Source organism: Anas acuta, chromosome 11 (assembly GCF_963932015.1).
Source record: "Anas acuta chromosome 11, bAnaAcu1.1, whole genome shotgun sequence".
Classification (NCBI taxonomy): Eukaryota; Metazoa; Chordata; class Aves; order Anseriformes; family Anatidae; genus Anas; species Anas acuta.
Genome location: NC_088989.1, coordinates 5,320,214 through 5,347,556, shown reverse-complemented (window position 1 = coordinate 5,347,556; position 27,343 = coordinate 5,320,214). Strand labels below are relative to the sequence as shown.

General features: G+C 49.1%; 1 protein-coding gene across 2 annotated transcripts in view; it reads right to left on the bottom strand.

The window, feature by feature from the left end:
• FRMD4B (FERM domain containing 4B) overlaps positions 1-24,078 on the bottom strand; it is a 115,489-nt gene extending 91,411 nt beyond the window's left edge. The window contains exon 1 of one of the 2 annotated variants that reach the window (XM_068694497.1): positions 23,852-24,078. In XM_068694497.1, the coding sequence (XP_068550598.1) occupies positions 23,852-23,869 (18 nt within the window). In that variant the 5' untranslated portion in view covers positions 23,870-24,078. Of the gene's footprint in view, positions 1-16,444; positions 16,587-23,851 lie in introns of those variants that run through there. The other variant, XM_068694499.1, reaches the window with a different exon arrangement.
• Positions 24,079-27,343: the final 3,265 nt, after the last annotated feature.

The following is a 27,343-nucleotide window of genomic DNA, read 5'->3' as shown; positions in this document are numbered from 1 at the left end:
AGCCAAGTCCAATTTCCTTGGTGCTGCCTGCCCTACAGCCCGCACGGCTCCAGCGAGGCTTGCTGCACACCCGCTTTGCAATTCAGACGAGGCTTAAACTCCTCCATCAGCTCAGTATTTGCCTATAATCCCCTTTGGATCTGAAGTGTTTATACAGTATTACTTGCAAGATTTAACTCAAAGATGATTAATTTGGTGCTGTGATTTTTGGCTTCGCTTTGATTTCAAGGCGGTAGCGGAGCGCCTGCCTTTCAATAGCTTACGGACCTCTTCTGTAATTAAAGCACTTGTGAATTTGATGAGCAGATTTATAGCCCTGAAGGGCATTCAAGACTTTTTTTTTTTAAGCACCAACTCCACTTTTATCCACCCCCTCACTTGTGCAAGTCCACCTAGCACTGGTGGGAGCACACATCCCGTGGTCCCATTCCCAAGAGCTGTACTGTGCTCATTGCAGACAGAAACCCAGCCCAGCCCACCTGCAAGCCTTTAAAGCCCAGACCCAAAGTAGAATAGCACCCAGCAGGCTGCGGCCACAGGCTCTGCTCACCCTGAGTATTAAAATTCCTGCCTGGAGGCACAGAGCAGCTCTGCAAGGTGGGGTCCCAAGGAAATGTTACCCCACGGAGGGGCCAGCAGGTATCTGAGCAAGTGGCACAGGCTGTCCTAGCTGGAACCGCAGCCCTTCTCCTGGCTCCAGGACCTCCTGGTTGCTTAAACAGCCACCAGCCAGGTCCTCAGCTGATGTTTATCACTAGCACAGCACACAGGCACCAGAGCTTCTCCCTTACACCAGGCCTGACCTGCTGAAGCATCAGCAACGGCCAGTTTTACCCTTAGAAGCAGGTGCCATGCTGAAGGTGCTGCCCAGCAAACTATTTCTGCTAAATCCAGGCAGCTGCCTGAACTTTTGGGAACACAGCAAGTGCAGGAGAGCAGGAACAACACGGGCCGGGGGCTGCTCCAGCACTGCCTGGTAGCTGATGTTGCTGAGCCCATGAGCAGGTAGCTCGCCTTCTGCAGGCTTGAATCAGGCCCCAGAAAGTGAGTTATTTACTGTCTGAGGCTGTCCACAGCACAGAGAAGCAGCTCTCCCTCATTCAAGCCCCTGCTCACTAGCATCTAGGCACTTCAGCTATGCTCTTTAGTCTTCAGCAATATCAATGAAAGCAAAGTTGTCCCAATTTTCAGCCTTGTTACCATCTCACACGAAGCCTTACACCTGTATGCAACCTAAACCCCAGTGAGCCGCCCCTAAGCCAGAGCCCCCAGCTAACACCATGTTCACCCCTGTAAGACCAGGGTTTACAATCGCCGCACCTCCAAACACCTCCAATTCCCCAATCTGATGCCATGGCAGCAAGAGAAGCGAGTCCTTCCCCCCCACATGACCCCACGTAACCAAGTGCTCCTAAAAAACAATTTATCATCAGAACAGAGTCAAGAAACCCTTCCCTGGCAGGAGTCCTGCGTTCAGAGTCACCACCGGTTCCATTTCACAGTGATAACAGAACATGAGACGTGATTGCATTTTAGTAAAAGATCAAATTGCATTACAAAGATCAATGAATCCTCGCAGACCACGCTTCAAGCACCAAATAATGAACCTTTCGGGAGCCTGTATTGGTAAGACACCCAGCACAGCGAAGCAAGGGCAGATCTTAGCATCACCACACACTTCCCCACCTAGCCATGGGTGGGAAGCTGCCCAGGTACGTAGCCCAACACACCACAACCCGACTGCACATCAGCTTTACGAGACAATGCTCCAAGATCTTAGGAACTGCCTTGATCAGTATTCCCTGCAGAGACTACCGCTGAAAAAAATGTTTATTATTTATAGCAAAAAATAAATAATCTCTGTAGCTGAGAAAGCCACTTTGGGTTTTAGAGAGGTCCTGATACAGTGTTATGCAAATGCCATCTGCTCACAGGACTGCTTCCATGCTAAAAAACCTCACAGAACAGTTTGGGTTGGAAGGGACCTTAAAGATCGCCTAATTCCAGCCCCCCTGGCATAAGCAGGGACACCTCCCACTGTTGTGGCAGTGTCTACAAGGCAGAAACACAGGGGGTTGAGTTTGTAAGACTTTGTACCACTTGCCCAAAAATGTTTTTCCTGCTGATTTCTTGGCTCCTGCAACAAAGCCAAGAAGCTGCAAGTGGCTGCACGTCATGGCACAGGATATGCCGGGGAGCCAGGAGCTGCTCCCCGTGGGGCCCAGCCTGGTGCTGCTGCACCTCACAGCTCCGGGATGCCTTTGCAAAGGGTAAGCATGGTAGGAAAAAAAAAAAAGGAAGAAGAGGTGAAAGTAGAAATTAAAGCAGCTTTCACTTACTGTTTTTAATTGTGTGCCACGTAAGGCTAATGCAACAAACCTGCCCTGCAATGTTACACTCCCCCGAGCAGTCTTTGGGAGGCGATGTGCTGAGCTCCCAGCTCCATTTTCTGTCCTGAACAGCTCCATGGAAAGCAAACCAGTTCCTCTGCACACATGCAATAAAAAACTGCAGTCAGGCTCTACACCTGCTGACAAATGTTTTAAATGCTTCCCCAGTAAGAAAAACAGCAGCTGAATCCAAAACAAATCCTATTTTTCTATCAGGGAGAAGGAAGTCAGAAGAGCTCATTCACTGTACTGATTTTTTTTTTTGTGTCAGCAATGGTGCTGTGACAGACTTCTTAAAAAAGCATCCAAACGCCTATTTTGTGAGGTTCCCATCCATCACAGCACATTAGAGATGCTCAAGGGACTTCGCTACAGCTTTATGGTGATTTCATGCAGAGTTCGCCACCCTCCTTATTTCAGAGTCCTGGGTGGCATTCAGCATCAAGGCTCAAGGGGGCTTCTATTTCAAACCACCTCTCCTGCAGGGAATTCTGTTATACCACGTCTTAAACACAGCTTTGGGAAAAAGCCAGATGACTTCGTGGCTCCCAAGACACGCAGATGCAGTGAGCAAGAAGCCCAAATCCTGGTGATGTCTCCAGTTGTGACCCAGAGAAAGGCACCCCCTAACCTCTATGAAAAAAGATAACCAACAGAAGAGGGGGAAAAAAGGTAAAAATCCAGAGTCACCGGCAAAGGAGTAGGGGGGGAAAGGACAGGCGTGACTGGTAGAGAATAAAAGGATGAGAAATTCTTCATTTTAGCTTATATGGATAAAATTAAAATACATAATTACACACAATATTTTCCCCTGAGAAACCAAAATGTATGCCTGGTCTGCACAAGAGGGTAGCACAGCTGTGACAGAACAGGCCTGTAATTAGGTCTCCATTGTGCCATCCCCAAACGCAGCCTTTACGAACGTACATCCCCGGAGATGCAAAGTCCCACGCACGCAGCTGAAAGCTCATCCATCTCGCATTTGCAACCTTCCCGTCTTCTGCATTTCATTTTGGGTTTGATTACTGGCTGCCCACAAGCATCTATTAAGTAGAATGAAGAAAGTGGCAGAGCAAACCCCAGCCCTGCTGTCAGACAGGTCCAGCAACGCAGAACAAGGAGCCCGAGGCAGCGTGCGCTCGCCTCCCCTCCTGCCGAGGCACGCACGGAGCCAGATCCCTGCACAGAGCCAGCCAGCACCACCCCAAGGGGCTCCCGGGGGTACAAGGACACTGCAGGGTGTGGAAGAAGGCTGCACCCTCTGCACGCCCTGCGAAGAAGGTACAGCTGCCACCTGGCAAGGAACTGAAGCCGAGGTGCAGCTCCTCTCCCAAAGCAGGGCAGGTGCCAGCTGCCCCCAAGGGTTCCTGCACGAGCAGGAGCGGCCAGCTTCAAGCTGCTCCTCCATCCAGACCAGCAGCTCAGCTCTGAAACCAGAAAAGGGCCTTTCCAAGATTTCCCTGCTGCTCAGGGATGTTCGCAGCTGACCTGCTCTTCACACCCACTGACAGGGGGAGAAGGTGTCACAGGTGTCCTCAAAATGAGATCCATCTGGGAAATTGGTGAGCTTGCTGCTCTGCCCTGCCAGCAGCCCAAGAAGGATTTATTCCATTCCTTTCCCTGGCAGAGACCTCCCTGGAAATATGTTGTACTTATGTGCCGTGCATTCCCGTTGCACTGCTATAAACATCCCCTCTATGGAAATGCACAGCTGGGCATGGAAGTATCAACTATTTTTGTGCATGGTTTGGCTCTTTCCTCTGCAGCCAGGCAGTGCAGTGGTAATTCAAACAGATTTGGTGATCCTGTTCTGCAAGTGCCTGCACTGGTTTTAAATCAGGAGCGCTGGGCTGAAGCCAGCCCCCCCCCAGCAGGTTTGCTCACACCTCAGCAGCACAGGAAGCAAAACCACCACGAGAAGCCCCAGAGACCACGCGGTGATGGGGAGAGGGCTGGGGGTGAGAAGGGAAGGATCGATCTGCTCATGCCTTGTGAGAGCTTCTGAAACAAGGAGAGAAAAGATGACGTGACAAATATTTTGAGCGAGCAGAGCTGGTGGATAAGCTGTGTTCCAGCACAGGCTCTCCGTGCCCAGCAGCACCTCGAGCAGCAGCAGGATAATGTGCTCGTAACTCACCGGCACATGGGCACGTGGCACTGCTCCTGCTCACTGCAACAGCTCCCAGTGTAATTTAGCAAAGACGTGGAGCCTGCTCCATCAGGTTTCTCCCTCGGAGCAGCAGCACCACTTCTCAGCTGTTGTTCATTGCTGTTTTGGAGCTGAGTTGGATTTTCTAACAGAATTGACAAGAAGGGGCTGCTTGGCACTGCTCCGCACACAGGATATGTAGAGCAGGTTTAGAAGTCACCTCAGGGCCGTTAAAACAGGAACAGACAGAAACGTGGCTACAGCTCCACAGCATTTAAAACTTTAAAATCCCCAGCTCTGAAAATTTGAGCCTGAACTCCAACAGACTCCATCGGTTCAATGTGAGCTTTGGATTCAGCAAGCTCTTAACGAGAGCAGCAGCCCAGCTCTGCAGGTTCAGAGCAACCCCAAAAGCCAGATGCTCCACATTTCACTGAGCATCTCTGCTGAGAGCACCTCAGCACACATCCCATCCCCACACAGCAGCACTGGAAAGCCTTCAGAATTCATCCTCCACGTAACACCGCTGAGCTCTGCTGGAAAAAGGGATCTTCCTGCTACTACAGGAATCAGCAGCAAGCCCTCAGCACCACGCAGATAAGCCCAGCACCGCTGCCTCCAACAGCTGAGGCAGCTCCCAACCATCCGACTGCTGCGTGCATGCACAGAAACCACGCAGGAGCAGCTGGAGACACACAGCAAGTGGGTAGGGAGGCCAGAATTCAAGGCATTCGTGAATGCTGCTGCACCCAGGCCCAGGGCAGGGCAGTGCCAGCGCTCAGCCACAGCTCGCAGCACAGCGTTGTGCCCTCGGGTGCACCCAGGGCCACCTCAGCCCCCAACCGCAGACCCTTTTTGTTAGGCCATGCACAAAGAGGTTTTCTTTTGCTGCAGGTCGGATGCAACCCCTGCACCAGGCTGAGCAGCCTCACGCAGACAGGAGGCAGAGAAACAAGACAGGAACTGCACAGAGCTTTTGGTAACCAGCTTTTGGGGCGGTTCAGACAACAGCAGGTCAGAGCTGACACGTTATTACCCCAGCTTTCACAATTCTCCCAAGTCAGCTCCCCGCCCTGCAACCATTTCAGCTTTTCCCCTCAAACCCAGCAGCCACTTCAGGCTAGGAGCTAATTTGGGGCAATTCATTAGGCTCCTGGAACTCAGGCAACAGCAACTCCAGCTGTGCCTTTCCTAAATGAATCCTGCACAGAAACAGCACCCCACCCTTGCAAAAAAGTTAATTAAGGATTCTTTTGCCTGCTCCCAGCAGATCAGAAGGCAGCAGATGCTGTCAGACAGGTTTGCTTTCTGTTATTACCAATTTCAGCAGCAATTCACCTCTCCTAATCCCATTTTGAATATCAGGTACTAGAGACACATATTAAAAGGGAGGAGGGAGGTTTACTGTAGCCACCCATGCAGCGCTCGTTGAGATGGAGCTCCAGGACAAGGCAATCGACTATCGCAGGATGAATTGCTCTCCCAGAGCTTGGGGGATGTGCCATTCCTCACAATATTTGCTGGAGGTTTACTTTACATTCATGGTTAGTTTCCTAAGAATGATGAGCATGCAAAATACATCCCTCTGTTAAGGGGCATCTTCAAAATTTGGGGAGATGCAGCACATCCCTGCCCAGCTCACAAGCAGCTGTGATTGTGGCCTCAGAGCAGAGCTTGAGGGACAGGGCAGGGCTGCATGCCCACGGCTGAGCTGTTTTAATCAATACCTGCATCTTGATTTTTTCTGAATGAAGTTAAATGCGCTTTAATTGAACGTGCACCTGTCAGGAGCGCAGTGCTTCAGAGAACCACCTCATTTTCGGAGGAATGACTTCAGTAGCTGATATTGCCAGCCTGTAATAACAGCTCACCGAAGGCACTGGGGGAGGCTGCAGTTTAATCCCTGCTCCCGTCTTGCCCCATCCTCCCCTCAGGCACACGGCACAGCTTCAGAGAAATTGTTTGCTTGAAATAATTGCGCACCGAAGGGACAAACCAAAACTTTCAAAGCCTTTTGTGCTCGAGCAGGGCCCAAAGCACCATCACTGAACGCCTCCGAATCCTTCCTCCCCCAGAGACGTGCCGTGCTTCGTCCTACATCTGTTATACAGAACAGATCAGGATGCAGCACAAAGAGCTGTTTTCAGAAAGAAAGTCACAATAGAACAAAATAAATGGAAGTTGCACATGGAGTTATGTGCGGGTGTCAATAAATCCTCTCCTTGAAGCCCGGGCCAGCCCCTCGGAGCCACCAACACTGAGCAGCCTCCTGCAGGCACAGCAGTCCCCCCCTTGGCTCCCCATCCGTGTCTGGTCCCAAACTTACCCTGTTGCAGTCACAGCTCTGCCTTGAAGCCTCCTGCTTGTTGTTCAGGCCAATGTGCTGCTGCCTGGCACGGGCTTATCTGAAGAATTCACTAAAATGGAGCAAATCCAAGCCAGGCTCCTACCTGTTTCCTCAGCCTCCTGCACTACCACCTTGTGACACGGCACTGAATGGGTCTCCTGCGCCCATCAAATACTTGCCAGCGGGTTTCTTTGCACTGCCCAAACACCTCCTTGTGCTTTGGTGGTTATTTGCACACCCGGTCTGTGCTGTGCGCAGCCTTACAGCATCACCTCATTGACTCCGGGAGTCACCACACCACTTCCATGCACCATGCACAGAAGAGACCACTCACAATGAAATATTTCAAGCAGATCTTCCCAGTTCACCAAAAACTGCTTTAACTTCACTATTTTTCTTCCCATGCACAAACACCTTTCCCTTCCTTGTTTCTCCCCCACGCAACCAGCCCCTGCAGCTGATGGCAGGAGCCTCAGGTTCAGCCTCTCGGGCTCCATCAGCGAAGGGATTATCTCTAAGCCCACGCAGCGCTGCCCAGGACAAGGAACAGTAACGATGGGCAAGCTCCAGGAGATCCTCGTGGCTGGGAAGGCTCCGCTGAACCTACCTGCTAGCCAGCAGCAGGCTGGAACCAGGGGTCTTGCAGGCTTAGAGGGGGTACGGCACAAGCCACAAGGACCCAGAGAAGGCTTGTACAAGAGCCAGCGATATCAGGGACTGAATGTGATGTGCAGCCTAAGGATCCAAGTCCCTCCAGCCTGAGGTGATGGGCACTGCTGCCAGAGGCTGCTGCCACATCTGCAGGAGCCCCAGGAGAAGAAAGCAAGCTACGCCCAGGTGTTGGTTCATTTGTTACAGACTTCCCCACCAAACAACCCCCCTCCAAAGCCTTTCATTCCCTTCCAGAAGCGCTGGATACCAGGCTGGGAAGCGCAGCACCCCGAGCCTTATCAGCCATCGCTTCCTGCACAACAGGAGCTCCCACTCCTGCCCCGGGAGGCACGGCCGCCCCAAAGCCTCCCCCGGGGCTGGGAGAGGCCCAGGGGCTGCAGAGCACAGCAAGCGGGACCAGGAGGGGCCTGGAGGAGCAGCTGGAGACGGCAGCAGGCAGGGACCTGCCTTCCCGGGCAGCACTCAGAGCTGCAGCGCTGCCCCTGCCACCGCCGGGAATATCCGAGCATCCTGCAAAGCTTCTGTGCCAACTCTTCAGCACAAGATGCCAGACAGACACGGTACACTTCACAACTGCACACTGAGTATGTAGCTTATAGACAAAAAAAACATTTTCCCTTTCTTCCAAGTTTGTTGTAAAACAACTGACTTGACTCATTTGAGTAGGAAGAGCAGGGCACTGGGCAGCAGCCAGCAGCACGGCTGCTTGCAGGCACCAAGATCTTCTACAGAAAGGCCTGGAGTTAACAACGGGACATCTCTTCCTCCTTCAGATTTCAAGGAAGCAAATGAGACTTCCTGGGAGAAGGGAAGCAGAAACTTGATTTGCTGTGCGCCCATCACATCCAGCAGCTCAGCACAGCACTGCTTCACAGCCCGAGGCTGCAGACAAACCCCCAGGGGCAGGAGGAGGCTCCCAGCAGATCCCTGCTGCCAGCACCGAGCCCACCTGCAGCTGTAGAGGTGAGGCAGGCTGCTCAGCCAGGCCGTGCACGTGATGGGTCCTGCCTGCCTCCCCAGCAGCCTGCTGTCTCTGTACCATGCACCAAAATGCCCAGCAGCTCCACCACCAAAGCATGCCCACCCTTATTTCGGGTTAGCTGCCCAGCACAGGCCAACACGCCTTAGCAGTAGTCTGTCAGTGAGGGGCTGAGCAGCTTGCAGGAACATTGAAGAGGCAGGATTGCGACTATAGAAGTCAGCAGCACACCAAAAATAAAGGAGAAAACATGAAATAACTTCTGGCACCTCCCAGGCCTGCCCTCATGCTTCTGCACTGGCTGCAAGGTACGGGAACAACACGATGTCCTTCTTTCAAACAGCCACAGGAGCAGGAAATCTGCTCCCATGCTGCATTCAGCAGCTCCACAGACAGCCCAGCAATGGTGTGGAAGAGCACGTCCGATTGTTTTTCCACTTACCTGGAATCACTGGGCGAAGTTTTTAATGAGAAGGGCTGGCCAGCTGCCTCCCTGCAGCAGTCCCACACTTGCCACCCCCTGTGACTTCGCACAAGTTCCCTTTGTTTTTCCTCTGGCTGCTGCTCCCAGCCCTGCCCCACCCAGGGTCAGCTTTTCTTGACTCCTTTTTTTTTTTCCACATTTTATTTTCAGAGGACAGGGCTACAGAACAGCACTAGCATGTAAAAACAGCAATTACAACTCTGCAGAGGAAGTGCCAGACAGGCAGTCTACCACAAAGCACAGGCAGACACCCTGCACTGAAGCAACAGAGCTGGAGACAAGTGTTGGAGCAAGCAGGGAGCCTCGCTCCTGCTGCCACCCAGATCCCATGCAGCAGCGATGGCACTCGAACGGATCTGAATGCACATCCTGCATCTCTGCTGCTGCACACCCCGGGCTACAGCCAAGTCATGTGGAAGAGATGGGAAAAGGGGACAGGATTTCCCCTACAGGAAGGAGAAGAGGTGCAGCGCGCCCTAACAGGCACATTACGCCCTGAGAGGGTGCAGCTGCTGAAGGAGGAGATGTTAATGCACTGCACCAGCAATCACAGCCATTAGCATAGGGTTAAAAATCAGGTTCAGGCTGCAAACAATTGGTTAAAGTCCCTGAACTCACCTGCCCCATGATTTTTAGAGACAAGCAAGGTTTGCAAGGGAAAGGCAGGAGCTTTGATGACAGCAGTAACCCTAGCCCAGACACATACACCCCTGGCTCCCCCCTGCATCTGCTCTCTGAACAGCACACTGCTTTATTCTCCTCCCCAGCAATAATCAATTCAAAGGGACAAACTTGGGAAGCTTCAGCTTTGGCACGTTCCTTACCTGCCTCACACTACTGCTATAAAAGAGCTGTCAAGCCAAGCTTGCCAACACCCCCGGATGTCTCAGGTTAACTGGGACCCGTTCACTTATTAGACTTCAATTCCAATTCACCTCCTGTTCCACAGAAAGTTTATTAGATGGCTCCTCTGTTTCCAGCAGAGACTTGAATCCAACCCTTATGGCGATTTACTTGTAAGTGCAATGAAGGCTAAAACATGGAAAGTGAGCTACACTTTGCCAAGAGCAGCAGACTCACATGGTCAGCATTAGGAAATACTGACAGATAAGCACATAAACGTTCGCTCCGTGCCAGATAATGCATCAGCAGCAAGGCTGCCAAACAGACACCTCCTGGAGCTTCCCATTTCTGACTCCCATGCAGGCAGGACCAGGTCATGCTGTAAAAATGATTAGGAAACATCACTTCTCCAAGCTTTTTCCTGTGCACAAGAGCAGAGACTGCTAAATCAGGAAGTGAGATTAATTTTCAGTGTGGAGACAAGTGTTAGAAGAGTTCAGTTCATTACTTAAACATTCGTTTTGAAAGATGAAAGAAAACTGAGTCCAGGTACTGGAGTTTCTGGATACATTATCTACACAACAGGTTCACATCTCTCCTACATTACACTGACAAGCTCGCTTTCAGTATACTCCAACTGTATTTTAATAACTAAAGCATTAGAATGCATCAACCCTATGCTAAGCTTCTTTGGTACTGGGGGAGGAACAAGTGTTTAAAAACTGTTGTATTTTACTGCAAAGCTAGGCAAGTAACATGGTAGAGGTTGGAACGACTCCCACTGCAGCACATCCTTTTCAAGTTCCCATGTTTCCCCCTTATGCTCCATACACAGCTTTCACATGCAGTGCTGTCATTTTACTGAAAGAGTATTATTAAACTTTTGGTCATTTAAAGTTTGCTTTCAGCTAGATTCTGCTCCCAGGCATCATTCCTGCAAATAAAGATATTTCCTTCACATTATGCACAAGAGGATAATCGGTGTCAGAATTAAATACGCTTAAATTGCTGGGTCTGCATTCTGGAAGGGTTATTAGTTTGCTTTCTAAACCAGGAACATAAGCCTAAATTAAAACAGAAAGAGTAATAAGAGATTGTCTTACAACTAAATGAAAGTAAGGAGAATAAGGAGAAAACCTCCCTATCATGAAACAACTGGTAGCTACCCCCATGAGTTGGGGACCAGCGTTTTGGAGATGCTTGCCACGCTCCAGGTACACATTTCCACCCCTACTGCTTTCAGGGACTAATGTCACAGACCATATCGAGGTCTAATCTTTTAGTCTTTTGATATTTAAGGCATTTTACCTTTAATTATTGCTTTCTTTAGTGTTGCTTCAGACCGAGCTCTCTTGCACAACAGCTCCTGAGCATGTGTCCATCTGCTTCCCATAAGAGCCAAGTGAGATTCTTGGGACTGATGCAGCAGCCGCGTTCCTGTAGCCCATGCATTTAGCACTGCAGTGTCTCTGGAGGTATTATGTCAGATAAAATACATCAATATGCTATGATCTCAGCCTGAGGCTAGACTACGGATGGCAGCTGCCTTTTGTGCTGTGCCCAGCCAGGTCTGGAACTGCCCCACGGAGCTGCTCTCCTCCTCCTGGCTTTGGGGGCTCCTTCACCCCCCAAAAACCCAAGTTTGCCTCCTGCTCCTTACATCTTCCCACCACATCATCATCCTCCACCTCTTACTCGAGCCTTAAACCAAAGGGATGAGCACATGAAGCGCTGCCATATGAAAATACTCAGCACACTCTGACCACAGCCACAGCCTCCGCCGTGCTCCGTGGGCCAGGGCAGGCTGAGTCAAGTGCTCTCCAAGATCTCCAGTGATTGTTATTGCTTTCAGGCTTGTTTCTAAACAACAGAAAACAGTCTCTGCCCCAAGATGCTCGTAATGAGCTCAAGTCCTTCTAGGACTTCTTGGGAAATAAGGAGAAAGGGTGCCCAACTATTTGCTGATGTTTTTAAATGGTAGATTTAATAACAATCAAAATACTCCAGGAGTTTCCTAATCATATTAGGCCTCATTTCAAGAGGGGGAAAAATCAGCTGGATCATTTATGAATAAAGCTGGAACACATGGGAAGTGGTATTTCAGTAAAGCTGTGCAATTCCACAGCTCTGAAGCACACAAACGGTATTCCAAGGAAATTCTTAAGTAAAACTCCAGGCAAAATTTTGGCCTCACGATTCCAGTTAATTTCAAGAGGATCAAGATTTCACCATTGGATTTTCTCTCATCACTGAATTTCCTATAATTTTTTTTTCAGGACTGATGAGCCCTGAAAGTAATCTTTCTTGGAATGTTTGCAGGGAGAAAAGATAATTCTCTGAAATACTTTATGTAAACACCACAGGAATAATAACCACTGCTCTGCAGAATACGCACAAGTGTCCATTTTCGCTTTGTCTCTGCTTTCAGGAAAAGGGAGGTTGTTTGTAACGCAACACAAGGTAAATGGATTGGGTTCTAAAACCGCCTCACGCACGAGGATCTGAAAAAATAGAGGATTAATTGTAAGAGATTGATATAAACAGAGATTAACCAGACTGTGGAATTCTCTTTCAAAGAAACTAAGCATAGCTCAGACATTAGCATTAGAAAAACCGCAGGGTACACATCTTGCACATATTAGAGAGGGTTTGGGGTACCCACCTCCCACTGCAAAGCCACGGGCACACAGCAGAACACGGCCAAGCAGGCTGTGATGATTTCAACTGGTCAGTGCTGATCAGTACCAGCAGTAACTGATCACACACATGCCCTTAAGACCAACAAAGCAGCAGCTTAATTCATTTGGCACCATAACTACACCATAGCAGCTCTGGTCACACCCAGCACTCACCAGATTTGGACAAATTACAGCCGTGAGCCAGAGGCACAGAGCAGGGACCCCTCCTGCACTGGCAGAGGAATGGAAGGACCTCGGTGCCAGGGCTTTGGACATCTGAAGGTCTGAGGGAACTTTACAAGGTCCTGGACAATGGCTTTAATAGTGGTTTGTTAAAGCAGCCAAGAGCTAACAAGATGACCATGGTAGAAGCGCATTTCTCTTCAGCATCCTTCTTTTGTACTCAAGTCCCCTTCCTTGGCGCTGAAGTTGTGACAGCTGCAGAAAACCTGAAACTTGCCTGCTCTACGTACTGCAACCACCAACCAGGTCAGGCTCTAAGCCGAGAAGGCATCACCATAACACATCCTTCCCCAACTTTGGGGGAAGATTTTGGGGAAGAACCCTGCAAGCAGGCTAAGCAAAAACAAAGGGCTAGCTGAAATTACAGTTTGCATGCATTCAACGTGCAATCTACGCTTTCCAAAAATTACAATCCTGAAGGAGCCACGTTTCGGTGGTTTGTTGTGTTGCTTTAAAAAGCATGAGACAAAAAATGCCTCCTTTCCATAAGCTACACCATTTAACCACAGAATTGTTAACAGTTGCTGAGAACACTGATGCATTATGGTTGGGGGCAAGAGGAAGGCTTAATGCTTCGAAACGGCTGCAGCCAAACAATAGCAGCTTTCCTTGTGGCTTTTCATCATTACACTGGATGCAAACTGCTTAGCCTGTTAAAAAATAGATATACATGCTCTAAGCCAGCCGAGGAACTGTTCCCATAACTAACTGCTGCCATACAACGCTGATGGCCAGGCCCATGAGATAAGGGGACAGCTCATTTATCAGTAATGCCCGGTAGTGACCTACTCAGTGCACTCAGCCCTAGACTTAACCACAACCTCAGAGTTTGAAGCATCGACCAGCCTCGTGGCAGTGGCACACATTGGTTTATCTGAGCTCTGATCACAAATGCGGAGGTGCCAAGCCTACACCTCCCTCCCACCAGCCCCTCCTGCAGCGGTGAGGTGATCTGAGCAGCTCAATCCTCCTCACCTGCCATGTGGGTTCATGTGCTCCACAGCTGTCCTCAGCTGCTCAGAGACCTTACGCAAGAATTGTGCTGCTGTGTGAAAGCTGCTGTCCGCAGGCAGCCCTTACATTCACTCCAGCTTCCCCTTTAAGCATGGGAACTGTTTCACTTGCACTACAGTTAGAAAAACAGCAAGTTGAAGCCTGGTATTAAGCTCTTACAGAACTGCTTTTTCATTAAAAATTAAGAATTTTTGGTATATAATCCACGAGTGAAGTCTGAATCGTGATTTAAGCAGGTCTCATATCAAAGGAGCTCAGGACAGGCTGCACCTTGCTCCCACGTCGCCTGAACTCGGGGTCTGCCCCTTGGCACACCACCAGCTGGGCCCTGAGCTCCCTTACTCTGGCCAAAGTTGTGTCAGCACACCTAGGGAGAAGGACAGAGGTTTTCCAGCCACGTTCTCCAACTTGCCACAACTCCCCATGCCGCCAGCCCTTTTGCTGCTCCTTACATCCTTCAACTGCTGAAACACAGCAGCCCAGGGACAGGGAGAAAGTGAAGAAAACATTATAGCCAGTTTGTATGGAAAATCAATTCCGTTCAGACATCTCATTAACCTCCTAACCTGCTCATCCCCGAGCTTTAATTTATACTACTGCTCACAAAAGCGCCTGACACAGAGCCACCACCTCCACTGGAGGTGCACCAGGCACAGGCCTCTGATGCCAGGGGATGCCATTTGCCCCACTCCTTGCATCCCCTTCCCTCCTCTGCCATTCAGCAGACACTAAGGAGCACTGGAGGAAGAAAAGAGGATGATGTGCAAGAGATCTTTGAAAATTGCATAAGCCCTGCAGTGAGCCTCCCTTCCCCTCCACTGCTTTAATTACCAGCAGCTCAGGGCAGGCTGGCCTGTGCCCAGGGTGCCTATCCACGGCCCCACTGGGCACATTTTGTCACTAGCCCAAAAACACCCCAGCTTCAGCACCTACGAAGCGAGCATCACCATTGCAAACCACAGGAAAACAGTCACCTGCGTGACAGACCTCAGGAATTCATGTGTTCAAAGCTACGGCACTCCGGCACTGAATGGATTGAAAGGTTTCTGTACAACTGCTGCCTTCTGACAAAGATGACATTTCTAATGGACTGAAGTGCATGCTCATACTGAGTTTTTTTTGACATGTTCAATACATTAGAATCAAACTGAAAAGATCAAGGCTGACACAGCTGCACCCATTGAAGTCCAAGGAAATCAGCACGATAAATCTTGGGATAAACCAGACCAAACCTGGAAACACACAGTTGCAGGGAATATAAATCTTTAAGGCAAGCGCTGCTAACTCCTGCAGAAGCAGCTCTTAAGATCTTCAAGGAATCATTCAAGAAAGAGAGACCACAAATGAAAGCAGGTAGCTGTTCCTAGACACATCCCCACCTCTGTATGAAGCAGCCCTAAGGGAAGTCCTGCAGTGTCCCCAGCCCACAGAGCAGCTCTCCAGCCAGTGCCCTCCTGCTGCTCAAAGACCTCCCAAGCTGCAGCCACATAAGACCTGATTAAAGGCCACTTCACTGCTGGGAATCCTGCAAAAGTTACAAGAATGAGCTCAGCTGCTCTTTGCTTCCCATTAGGTAAAACCCTAAGTAAGAGCTTACGGAACAAAGCCCCGTAAGCAGCCCGGTCCTGCAGCCAGCAGCTACTGGCCACCCTCTGGCCCAACACAGACCCAGGAACACCTCCAAATGGGTCTGGTTAACACCAGCACGCTGCAGGAGGTGGGGATGGGGAGCTTCAGACCCAAGCTCCTGACCCAGCTCCTCCCTGGACCTCCTCCTGCAGCCACCACAGGCACGCTCACCTCCCCTGCCCGGGATCAAGGTGTTCAATGCAAGTCCCCAGCTACACCCAACACAGCTGTGGGCCACCTAGTCCCACATAAGAAAAGAGGGCACACCATGGTCAAAATTGAAGCATGAGGTTATTTCCCATCATTACAGCTGGGTTGGAAAGCCTGGGTTAGGGGCTCAGTGCCTAGCATCACCCCAGCCCATGCAAAGCACCGCAGAGGCCACCAGCATCACACCCTGAGCACGCAGCAGCTGCTAAAAAAGTTGATTTGGGTGCAGTTTAAACCTCCTCCGGGCAATGGGGACGGAATGGGGGCACGGCAGCCAGGCTTCACTCACACCGAGGGGCCAGGAGAAGCTGCCCCAGGAGGCAGGGCAGGACCCGGCAGCTCCGGGCGCTGCGATCCTGCTTCTGGCCGGAGCCGGAGGAAGAGCGAGGCGAGAGGAAGCACCCCGAGAACAATGCGGGGAAGGCAGCAATGCCGCCTGCTATTCTGGGAGCCGGGAGGAAGCCAGGCGAAGCCCGGCAACAAAAGCGGGAGGAAGCGCTGTGGGTTTCCTCTGCTCGGCCTGGGGCCGGCACCAGCGCCCCGCTGTCCGGCTGGCTGGCTGTCCGGCTGTCCCTCTGTCCCCAGCCATGTGCGGGGCCAGCCCCGGCTGCCCGGCTCGGCACCGCCAGGGCGAGGGCAGCAGCGGGTCCCCGCTCCGCACACCCTGCGGCAGGCAGGGAGCATCCAGCAGCGCCCCCCGCACCGCGGGGACCCCGATCCCGAGCTCGGGGGGGGGCTGCGGGAGCACCGAGCCCCCCCCCTTTTCATCCTCCCCCCGTGTCCCCTCGCCCCTCGTCCCCCCTTACCTTGGCTCCGGCGGGGCTCAGCACCACACGGGGGGCGGCCGGCAGAGCCCAGCCCGGCCCCGCATCCCCGCCCGGGCCGCCCTCCCTGCGGCGCCTGGGCTGGGCTGGGCTTAACGCCGGCCCCCCCGGCCCGGGGGTGGGGGCAGAGCCGCTTCCCGGCCCCCTCGGCCCCTTCTCCCCTCCCGGAGAGCCCCGGGGGGGCTCCGGGGCCGGCCGCGGTCCCCCCCGCCCTGCGCGCCCCCGGCCGGGCGCAGCATCCCCGGGATGGGGGCGCTGAGCTCCGGGGGCTGTGGCAGCCCCTTTGTCACCCGGCTGCGGCGGGGAACAATGGGCTGAGCTCGGGAACAGCCGCGCTGGGCTGCCACGATCCCTGCTTTGTCGCTGCCTCGGTGCCCGGAGCCGAGCGGGGAGCAGCAGCCTCGGGGCTGGCACAGAAAGAGGGGGTGCGGGTGAATGCACCACCGGGCGGGGGGCCCCCGGGAGCCAGCAGCATCATGGCAAGTCCCATCTGTTCCCCCAAACAAGCCACTGCGGCATTCAGGGTGAGGAAATGCACCCCAAGGCTCCGATCGTCACCAAGGAGCAGGCTGGGGTCCTTCCCAAAGTTTCACAAATCCTTGGTGGTGCATTTAATAATTCACAAGGTTGAAATCCTCCCAGGTAAATGTGATCCATTTGCCTCGGAATCCTCTGGTAAGGAACAAGGGATCAGCCCCAGCAGGGCCACACCTTCCCGTGTGCCACATTTTCAGGGTACAGCACCCAACTACCCGGTGCCTGGCTAAAACGGAGGACCAAACAACTCAGCTTGCTTACATGTTTTGCCTGTATCCCCATCTGCACTCACAGAACTCGGCTTTACAGCATCCTTCCCAGGCTAGCAGAGACTTCCTGGGGGTCTTCTTCCTTCTCTTCCTCTGGGGTTCTGGTCTGGACTCAGAAGATGCTCCCAGGTGCATTTCCTCTTGCCATGACTGTGGCAATATCATCCCTCCTGCTCTGAGCAGCCCGGACTTGGGGCTCATACCCCAGCTTTGTCTCTTTTTTGTACATCACCCTCCAAAGCTCTCTGCCATACACCTTGCAGATTCATTGCACCTGCTTCACTCAGCACAACCCTGCACTCACAGCACTTCCTGCACAATCCCCTGGTATTTATCCACAGAAACACCAAGCCCTGATCTTAACCACTGCTACATTTATCACTACACCAGTCTCATCCCTGCCCAAACTTCCAGCTACCAGTCCCCATCACCAGTGGGCTCTGTCCTGCAGAATATGCACACAGCCTCCCCCAGAGATTGCTGCATATCACAAAAAATTCCACCACTACTTATTTCAGCCATTGAAGTTCACTATCCCAACCTTCCTGCATGCAGTACTTCAAAATATCAATGTAATTTCCCCTAATGATGTGATGTATGCATCTATTTGCCTTCCATAAGTAATCCTAAATCAAAGTCTAGAGACAGGAGTGAGCTTCCTTTGAAGAAAGAAGGTCAGCCGATATTTATAGTAGCTGGAATAAATACTCTTCATCTGTTTTATAGCTGCATTATAATGAAATCAAAGGCTTGTAGAAAATGGTGCAACTGAACCAAGTGTGCACAGAGAACAAGTGATGGTAGAAGACCTGATGTGATGAAGGCAACATGGAGAAGTCCTTAAGTTATGCAGCCCCTTCTGGCTTGTATGTGACCCCAAAACACCAACCAGGACCAGGACCCCATGGGGCAGGTGTCTCACAAACCCAAGTGGTCTCTTGCCCTCAGCAGCAGGGAGACCAAACAAAGCACAGAGGGAGGAACCTGCAGGTGGGGTGTGCCTGGAGACTCGCAGCAAGCCATAAAGGAACCCACAGCCTTCAGCCAAGGTGGCAGCACAAGCACAGAACTAAGCTCAGGACAGATCCAGACCAACATCAGATGATTGCATCTCCTGCCTGCCAGCAAAGCAGCACTGCCCTGGCTGCAGAGGCCCTTTTGGGTGCTTCCCTAACACTCACATGCAGGGCCACGGTGTTATACCTGAACACAAGCCTTGAGCACAGAGAGGGAGGCTGCAGGGCTGCCTTTCAGGTGTCAGGGTTGGGGAAAAAACCCACTTTAGTCCACAGCTTGGAGCAGAACTTGAAGCAGGACTTCATGAAGTCCTTTCACCTTCCTTGGCCAAGAGCTGTTGGCGCAATTCAGAACTGGAAGTGAAATGCATCGCAGCACAGTCCATCAGTGCATTTCCTGGAGGTTTGGCAGTCTGTAATATAACCCCGCATTCCAAGCCCCAAAACACTTTTTGGATATCAGCTTCTTGTTAAGCAAATATCTAAAGCTTAGGGGATAAATATCTAAAACAGATTGGGTTAAAGATCTCTTGAGAATAATCACTGAATTTGTATTTTTTTCCTCACTTGGAAGGTAGACTACAGCATTGACCATAGTGCTCTGCAAAATCCCTTTACAGCAAAGGAGGAATATTAATGTTTTAAGAGGTACTTTGCCTCTCTGCTGAGATCTATCATTGATTTTAATCTGTACAAACCGCCAGAGTGGGTAACATTTATTATTTAGGATGAGCAGTACAATGCCAGGCTAAATGAGCTTCTAGTCTAGCCCATTGCAGCATTCTGCTGGGAGACCCTACTAAAGACACAGGCTGTTTATGGAGCTCAGCCATGACTTTATATACAGATCCTAAAATGAGCATCACTGGAGTGATGGCAAGGCAGACTTCAGGCTGTATTTCATGCTCTCTGCACAGCCACTCTTCACCCAAGTGTGCTAGCTGCAGCTATCTAGGTTTGGGGTTCTGGGGAAGGCTTGAAGTTTAGGCTGAGACCAAAAAACCTTTTCCAGATTCTTCTGGGGTGGGAAAAACATAATCCCTCCCCAACTCTCAGGCAAAGTCAGCCAGCTTAGCTCAAAACACTGTTGTTGCTGATCTGTGCTAGAGCAGAGATAAGCAGCCACATGCTGGAGCTCCATGCCCGTGGCAGAGCACAAACCTCCAGAAGAAGAGGATGGCAACCAGCTCCGAAGGGATCCATATTCCTTCTTCAAAAAGATGGTGGAGGTTCAAATATACACAAACCTTTACAGTATGGGCACACAATAGGCTAGAAACCATCCAAGATAGACTGGAGGCAACTGCAGAAGACAGCAGAGAGCTGCTCTTGGGGCAGCTCCACAGAGCGTGGCGGGGCGGAGAGCCTGGTTCCTCCCACTGGCATAGCCTTCCTCCCAGAGAGGAAGCTGAAGGCCCCCTCTCCTTTCCTGCTTTCCATCCTCCTTCCTTTGCTTCTTCAGAGCAGCCTGGGGCGGTTCCTACCTCAGCCTTTCACAAGCAGCATCTATTTGTGGGGTGTGATGTGGGTGATGTGTTTTAAACAAAGTGGAGGACAAGGGGCTGCTGGCTTTTCTGCATCTGATTTCAGACTCGTATCAAGTGTGCCTTATACTCTGAATAGTCATCTTTTGTGTATTTTTAGAAAAGGAAATGAGGTAAATAAAATGTGGAAAGAGTAAAGTGATGTAATTTACCTTAACTGCCAAAACACACAAACTATTGTTATAAAAATACAACAGCAGGCCTGAGCCCTGAGAAACTCTGAAAAGCAACCTCTAGACACCAGAATTCAAGTACAAGGTCCAAATTCAGCAACTACATTTATACATGCTTAGCTTCAGCTTTCAGTAGGGCTCCTGGGGTATCGCTGGGGCACCAGCAACTCCAGATGTGAGCAGCCTACTTGTGCCAGCTGAGTTTAAAAGGCTTGGCTGTGCTGAAGTGCCTTCCTCCACCTCTGCACCACTACACAACCCCTGTTCGTGGCTTGCTGTGCTCAGAGGGACCTGAGCTGTTTTACAAAGGACACTTGTTGCTGTCCCCATTTTACAGGTACAAAAACTGGGAAATAGGGAAAATAGCACTGTTCCATCTTACCCTAGCATAGAATTAACTAAAAATTGATATCTTCAGAGCACTGGTCCCCCCATTTGGCTTCTTGGGCTCTCCTTAGCCTCACTAAGCAGATGTAAAACAAACATCATTCTTACCTTGTGTTACACTATATGCTTTCATAAGTTGTCTTGACAATGCATAAACTTTAAAGAGCTCAAACTTCAAATTTTGAGGAAACCTATGCCTTAGATTTAGACACACTGATGCAATTTGAAGGGACTGCTGATTGCTAAATCAGTAGCATTAAACATGGACAAAAAATAGGGTTCCTAGTGATGCCTAACAATGAACTATCTCAAACATTACTGTACAATCTTCAGCTTTCATTCAAACATCTCAAATGTGGCTCTGTTAGCTGGTATTCTCCTAAAACACTATAAATGCAATTAGAAATGGTAATGATTATAAAATCCATTAGTGTTGACAATTTGCTCTTTTCTACAAGTCTGCTTATACAGACCAGTTTTAGTCCACCCATAAAACCTAAGCAAGCAATTACCCCAAAAGCAGCTACCAAGGGAGTGCTGCTGGGGCAGGAGGCAGTCTGGCTGGCTGCTTACAGGGTTACCTGAAGGCCCACGAGGGCTAGGCCCAGCTAGGCCAGGCTCTTTATGCAGAGAGACATTTCTTATCTTCAAAGGCATTTCACCAGATCTGATTTCCATTTCCCCCAAAGGACAGATTTTGTTATATTTCAAGCAAGAGAAACCGTTATAAGCCGCATGTTTTATTCCATGTTAGAGGGAGACAGTGGTAACCTCCCCTCCTTTCATTTTCTCCACCCAGGCTAACTTGGTGCCTGAGCTCAAGAGCCTGATATTAGATGAGTGAACTGGAGCTTCACTCAGGTCATCCCCCTGCACCTCCACTCTGAGCTTGCAATAATCTATTCCACCTCCTCATATTGTTCATTTATACTGTAGGTGAGATCTCCTACACGCAGGTTAACACAACAGATGAGCTCAGACTGTGGATGAAACCTGCAGCAGGAGTCGAATTTTTCAGATTTGGTTTCCAGGCCCTTAATCACCCCAGTGTTCCTAAACACGAGGCACTTCCACAGCCCAACAGTATGACAAGAAATACATACCCAGGTGCTATACACCTTCTCCAAGACTTAATATACTCAATAAAAAGAGAAAATAAGCTGAAGGCATAGATGTTTTCCCTTTTATCACTGAAACTCAGTTCTCTCAAGAATGATGGCAATTTTGATGGCTGATAGCACAATCTACTGGGCTTTTCTTGCATTTCATGCCCTGCTTCACTATGAGCTCTATCTACTGTTTCCACAGAATCAAAGGCAAGTTACTAAGTGCAGAGTAGCTCTTTATAACCACTTGGTCCAACCACCCCACACTTCACAGGCCACAGCATTTCACCCATGATTGTAGCAGTTCATGGTTTTCCAGCTGCTGTTGATCAGGAGCGTATCTTTCCAGAAACACATTATGTCTGCAACATCATTAATAATGGAAGAGATCCTGCTCTGCATGTTTCTTTCATATCCCTATATATTTCAATCTAATCAGAAAGAGGTTTTACATTCATATTCCTGATCATTACATTTGTACTTCCTGACTGATTTGGAATATTTATTAATTTTTGAAAGCAAACAATTCACTCATTTTCCCCAGTTGTTTCTGGAGTCATAATAACCCCTAGAGATTCAAAAAGCTGCATCTTCCATATTTCAAAATGTTATCCAAACATTTTAAAATCTGGCCTTCTAGTATCAAGGAGACCTATGGGCCTTGTCATGCATTAATGAAAACAATACCCAGAGTCTCACCAGGAGAGCCAAAAGCACATTACAAAGATTAATATTAGCAGTGTCCCTCATTTTTATAAATGGAGATAGCTGAGGATAACAAAGGTCAACAGGCTTACCAGCAGGAAAGCCACATTCCTGAGCCTGTCCTCCACACAAATCCATCCTTAGGCTTATTCTGCCCAGAATTCCTCTAGGACTTCCTCCTTTTCTTTTCAGGTGGTTTTTGCTGAACTACATTTTGGACTCTAGTGGAGACCCAAATGTCAATCACATGCACTTTGGTATTTATTAGCTTCATATATTAGAGCAGTCCATAAAGACGGGCTCTAGAAGTGCTCTTTCATTAACCCTGAAGCACTAATTTGCAGGAGACTCAACGCGTATGCATGTGCAGGCAAGATGAAAAAACAGCCACTATGCACATACCCAGAGCCAATGGCCACAACTACATCACTTCTAGGAGGCAGGGGAGAAAGTCTGCTTGCAGGATGCTAGGTAAGCTTCCATCCAAATGTAAGCTAAGCGCTCTCAGCACTTTATCCATTAGTTTCTTTCTACAGAGAACTCTGCAATGTGCCCAATCCAATTCTCCACCACCATGTTTTCAGATTTGTTTGCTTAGTAGGCAAAGGCTGTTAGGCTTTTTCTGATGCATCAGGAAAAGGATTACTTTACACTTAGACTTATTTCTGTCCTCCAATGTCAGAAGGAGAGCTTTAGGCTACTTTGCTTCTAACTCCAGGCATATTTGACAGCCATAAACCATTGGCACAGCTATTCTTCTTGCTGTCAGGCAGATCTCAATGGCTACATGTGGGTTTGATGTGAGGGCTTTTTGTTTTCCCGTTTGGCCAGCCAGACTATGGAGACACATTAAGACAGAAAATAGCATAACACCAGAGGCATTTAACCAACTAAAAATACCATGGGACAGTCAATAGACTGAATTCCGAAAAACAGGGTCCTGTTTGTTAAATCCTGTTCATTTGATCATAATAAATTAAATTGCTCTGAAGGGTACATTCCAGTTCTGTTATGGTGGTGTCAAGAAGGAATAAAAACACTTAACCTACAAGATTTGCTGTGCTTCCTCACTAATGCAGCCTAGATCAGACTCTGACCTTGAGCCATCTAAAATGAAGTTGCTGACCTTCCATTAGAGCTCTCAGCCTCCGGAGTACTCCAAAATGACTTTGGGTGAGTAAGTGAACCACGCAATTACACTCATGGAGAGTCTTGACCTCTTCCTGTATCAGGAAGAGAGCCTACAAGCATGTCCATCACAAGACTCATCTGGGAATCAAACAAGACTGTCATACAGATCCGTGAAGTTAAAGCCACATGTTCAATGTTCTCAAAAAAGGACAGCAAGAATGACCATGACAAAGGTTACCACCCAAGCCATATTTCAGCAACATATTTTCCCTTATGCTTCAAACCCTCTACATGGAAACAATACCTCAAAGAAAATGCATCAATAGGAAGTTCACCAAAGCTATTGGTGCTCACAAGTTAGACCGAACACCGTAACATCTCCAAGCACTGCTCAATATCCACAACACAGGCACAAAATCTCACTTCCCCAGTGTAATAGTAGCAAAAGCACACCATAGAATTTAAAGAACATATTAAGAAATTTGTTTTTTTATCAAAGAACAGCATAGAGCTGATCTTACCTTTGTCAGAGCACCCATGCACCCCACAGGACGGGGATCTCACCGGGCAGGGCTCAGCCTTGCAGTACCTGAGTAGAGCAGGCCCTGAGGCAGCTGCCACCTTCAGCCAGGGGCACACACCACTAAGCAGCCCCATGGCCAGGCAGAGAGCTCAGGCTGTGGGCAGCCAAACAGGGACATAACCAAGCTGAAGATCAGCACTCACCCAAACCAGCTCAGGAAAGAGCCAAACCCCTGACCTGAGCTTAAATAGGGGCAGGTGAGGCCCCAGATGAGGCCGGTCAGGGCCATTAAGTCTTCATCTGCACATCCTACAAATGTTAATCTCCACAGCGTGGTAGTGCAGGGATCTTAACTTCTAGAAGGTTTTAAAAAAAGCCAAAAAAGGCAGTGAGGACTTAGATGGTACTGAAGGTGTCTGTGTATGAGAAATGGAGAGGGGCGCTAGGCCACAGAGCCTGCTGCGTGTTTTAAACATCTGACTTCAGGGCAGTGTAACTGTCTCACAGAGACTGAGGGCTTTATAATCAGACAGCTTGGAAGCCAGTACGCCTGGTTTTCTTCTCTTCTTGTGACTGAGTCTAAAACAAATGGAAAGGGGGGTTTCTGGCCCACAGAGGTTAGCACAGAAGGCCGAGTTCATTAAATTTTTATGTCTAGAAGAGAGCCAGCGTTTACATCTGTTTGTACTGTGTAAACAAACAAACAAAATCTCTCGTTAGACCACTGTTAGATGGGGCTTCCAGAAGCTATCCACAAGCAGCTGCCTCATGTAAACCCAAGTAACCTGGGCTCCTGCATGCGCTGCTGAAAATCCCACCCTGCTCATTTGGAAAGGACTAGCCACCATCAGTAGAAAAACTGGTCCGTAAAGGCACTGAAAGGATACAGCATCTCACAGCAGCAGGCCTTTAATTAGCACATGGTAATCACCACAGTGATTAAATTGTAATCAGCTCCTTGATAGTTCTCCTCTCCCCTTCTCTCTTGGTACCAAACTAGATCAAAAGTGAGGTGCTCACAGAAGTGAGGAACTCACTGCCCTTTGTTTCAGGGGTACATCTGTACAAAAGGGTACTAAATCAGCTTTATTTCTTAGGTATACTTAACATGTTACAGTTCAGAAGATGGTGATTTCATGGGAGAGGATTAGAGTAGTTTGGGTCGTGTCTAATGAATGACAGATCTAAATTTTCCATTTTATTAACCTGTAAAGGATTCCCAGTTCCAGTGCTCTTCACCAAGCAGCCATTTACTTAAATTGCTGACTGAACATTGCAACCTGTATGACACTTTAATATTATTATTTTTTTTAATTATTTTTTTTTTACCATTACTAATTTGACACTTTCCAGATATGGAAATTGTTGTGTCTTAATCTAATAGCAAGTTGATTTGTATTCACTGAAGCAAGCAGATAATCCTCAAGAGCCTATGCTTTAAAAATTGCTGTTAAAGTCAGTGCAGCCAATGCAGATGGCTATACATGAAGGATAATCTCTATGTGGGTTTCATCCATTGCTACAACAGCGCAGTTACACAGCATCCACTCCCATAGGAACCCACAGACTACGAGATGCTAAAAGAGGCATAAAAAAAATAAATAAATATGTACATACATAAACACAATGAATTGGACACCCAGCCTGCCAGCAGATTAAGTCAAGAAGGAATATTAAGTTGTTTGGGTTCCTATTTAAAAACAAATAAATTGAATCTCCCAGTCAATCTGCTTAATGTCAATCAGACATTAAGCAGATAAGTAGTGACTTAACCTTATGGGGTGGATTTCTTCCTGTGATGCAGAGGTCATGTCATACTTGGAAGATGACAAGTGATTTTTTTTTTTTTTAATTTGCTGTCCTGCTATAGATCAGCAATGTATTTGCTAGAAAGTGAGGGTGCTCCTTGTTCTATTTTGGATGCTCCTGGGCCATTCTGATAGGGGTCAGCAGTGTAAAAATGGTGCAATCACATAGCACAATGGTGCTGTAAATAATTCCACATGGGGAGAAGATCACCTCATCCAAGGCAATATGGAGAATTTTAATGTGGGACATAGCCAGCCAGCTGGTCATTCAGCAGTTTTCATGCCTGGGAAAACACTCTTCACAGATCCTCAAATTGCACATCCTCCCTGGCTCCAAAAGTGCCAGCAGAACCCAGTGTGCAAAACTATCGAGTGCCACAACAGCCACCCAGTTTCATCACATCGTATTTTATTGCACTGGTCCCTCTCTCCATTTCTTACTGACTTACAGAGCTTAAATTGGCTTGCACGGTCGAGCTTCCCCAGCCGCTTACTGGATTCTGCAAGAGGTGATTTTTCACTTTGCATTCAGATGTCACACATACATCCCCTGCACCTGCGCCCACATGAGCTTAACCCTTTGGGTCCCCAACTCCTTCCAGGACTGGGCATCTCTTCTGCCATCTGCTTGCCATGGCATGCAAAATAAACACAGACAGTAGCCTTTCCTCATTTGCCCGCCTTCGTCTCCCCTCCTTTCTGAAATGAGTAAGCAGTGAGCCCAAAGTAGAAAGTTTTTAATGGTTATTATGGCCTTTGAACATTTTGTTTCCTGGGGCACAATTTTCTAATTTTGTGACAAAAGCTTTCTTCTTTTTTCTTTTTTTTTTCTTTTTTTTTTTCTTTTCTTTTCTCCCCATTGCTGTTGACAGCTTTATCCACAAAATCAAACCACCTCAAATATGTTGTTCAGTTACATTTTCCTTTGTTGGTGATGGCTGATGATCCACAAAGACGATATAAAGGGATCAGCACAATTCAGTCCAACCCATTAACTTATTTAAAGCATCTCTGATACTGATGGTGGGCTGGCCAGATACCATCAGTGCCTGCCAGGACAAATGCCAAGGCAGTTGTGCCATCCAGACTGTCTTCTCAGCTGTGCTAAGATTTTCTGGCAGTGAACCTGGTCTGGGCATGTCTGTCCCCAGGGGCTGTGAGCTCCATGTGCCGTCTTACAGCCGGCTCACTCGGGGACTCGCAGGAGTGACGGGAACCTGCTGTCCCTGAGCTGCAGCATCTCCCAGCCCACTGCCCTGCACCAGCGCTGACAGCAGAGGGGCTGGTGGCAGCGGGTTGCATCCCCCAGACACTCTGCTGAAGGCACTGGCAATATGCTTGCTTATAGCAGAGGAGCATCTCCCCGTTTCTCCACATCCACTGAAAAAACATGCCTGTAGGAATGCCAGGAATGGTCACAGCTGTGCTGTCCTCCTTCCTCTCCTCCACACAGCAATTTTTTTCAGGTGATTTAGGAGCTCTCCTGTCTCCTTGTGGTTTGTTTCCCCCTTTGTTCCCATCTGCTCCAGCTCTGCCTGTCTCAACGCCCCTCAAGCTTTGTCTGGGTAATTTATACATCCTTCCACTTGCAGCCTGCTTTCCTGGTTCAACTGCCTTTGTCCATCCTATCTTAAAGCCTTTTAATTCTGATGTTATTCCCTCAATCTGTCCTTCTATAATTC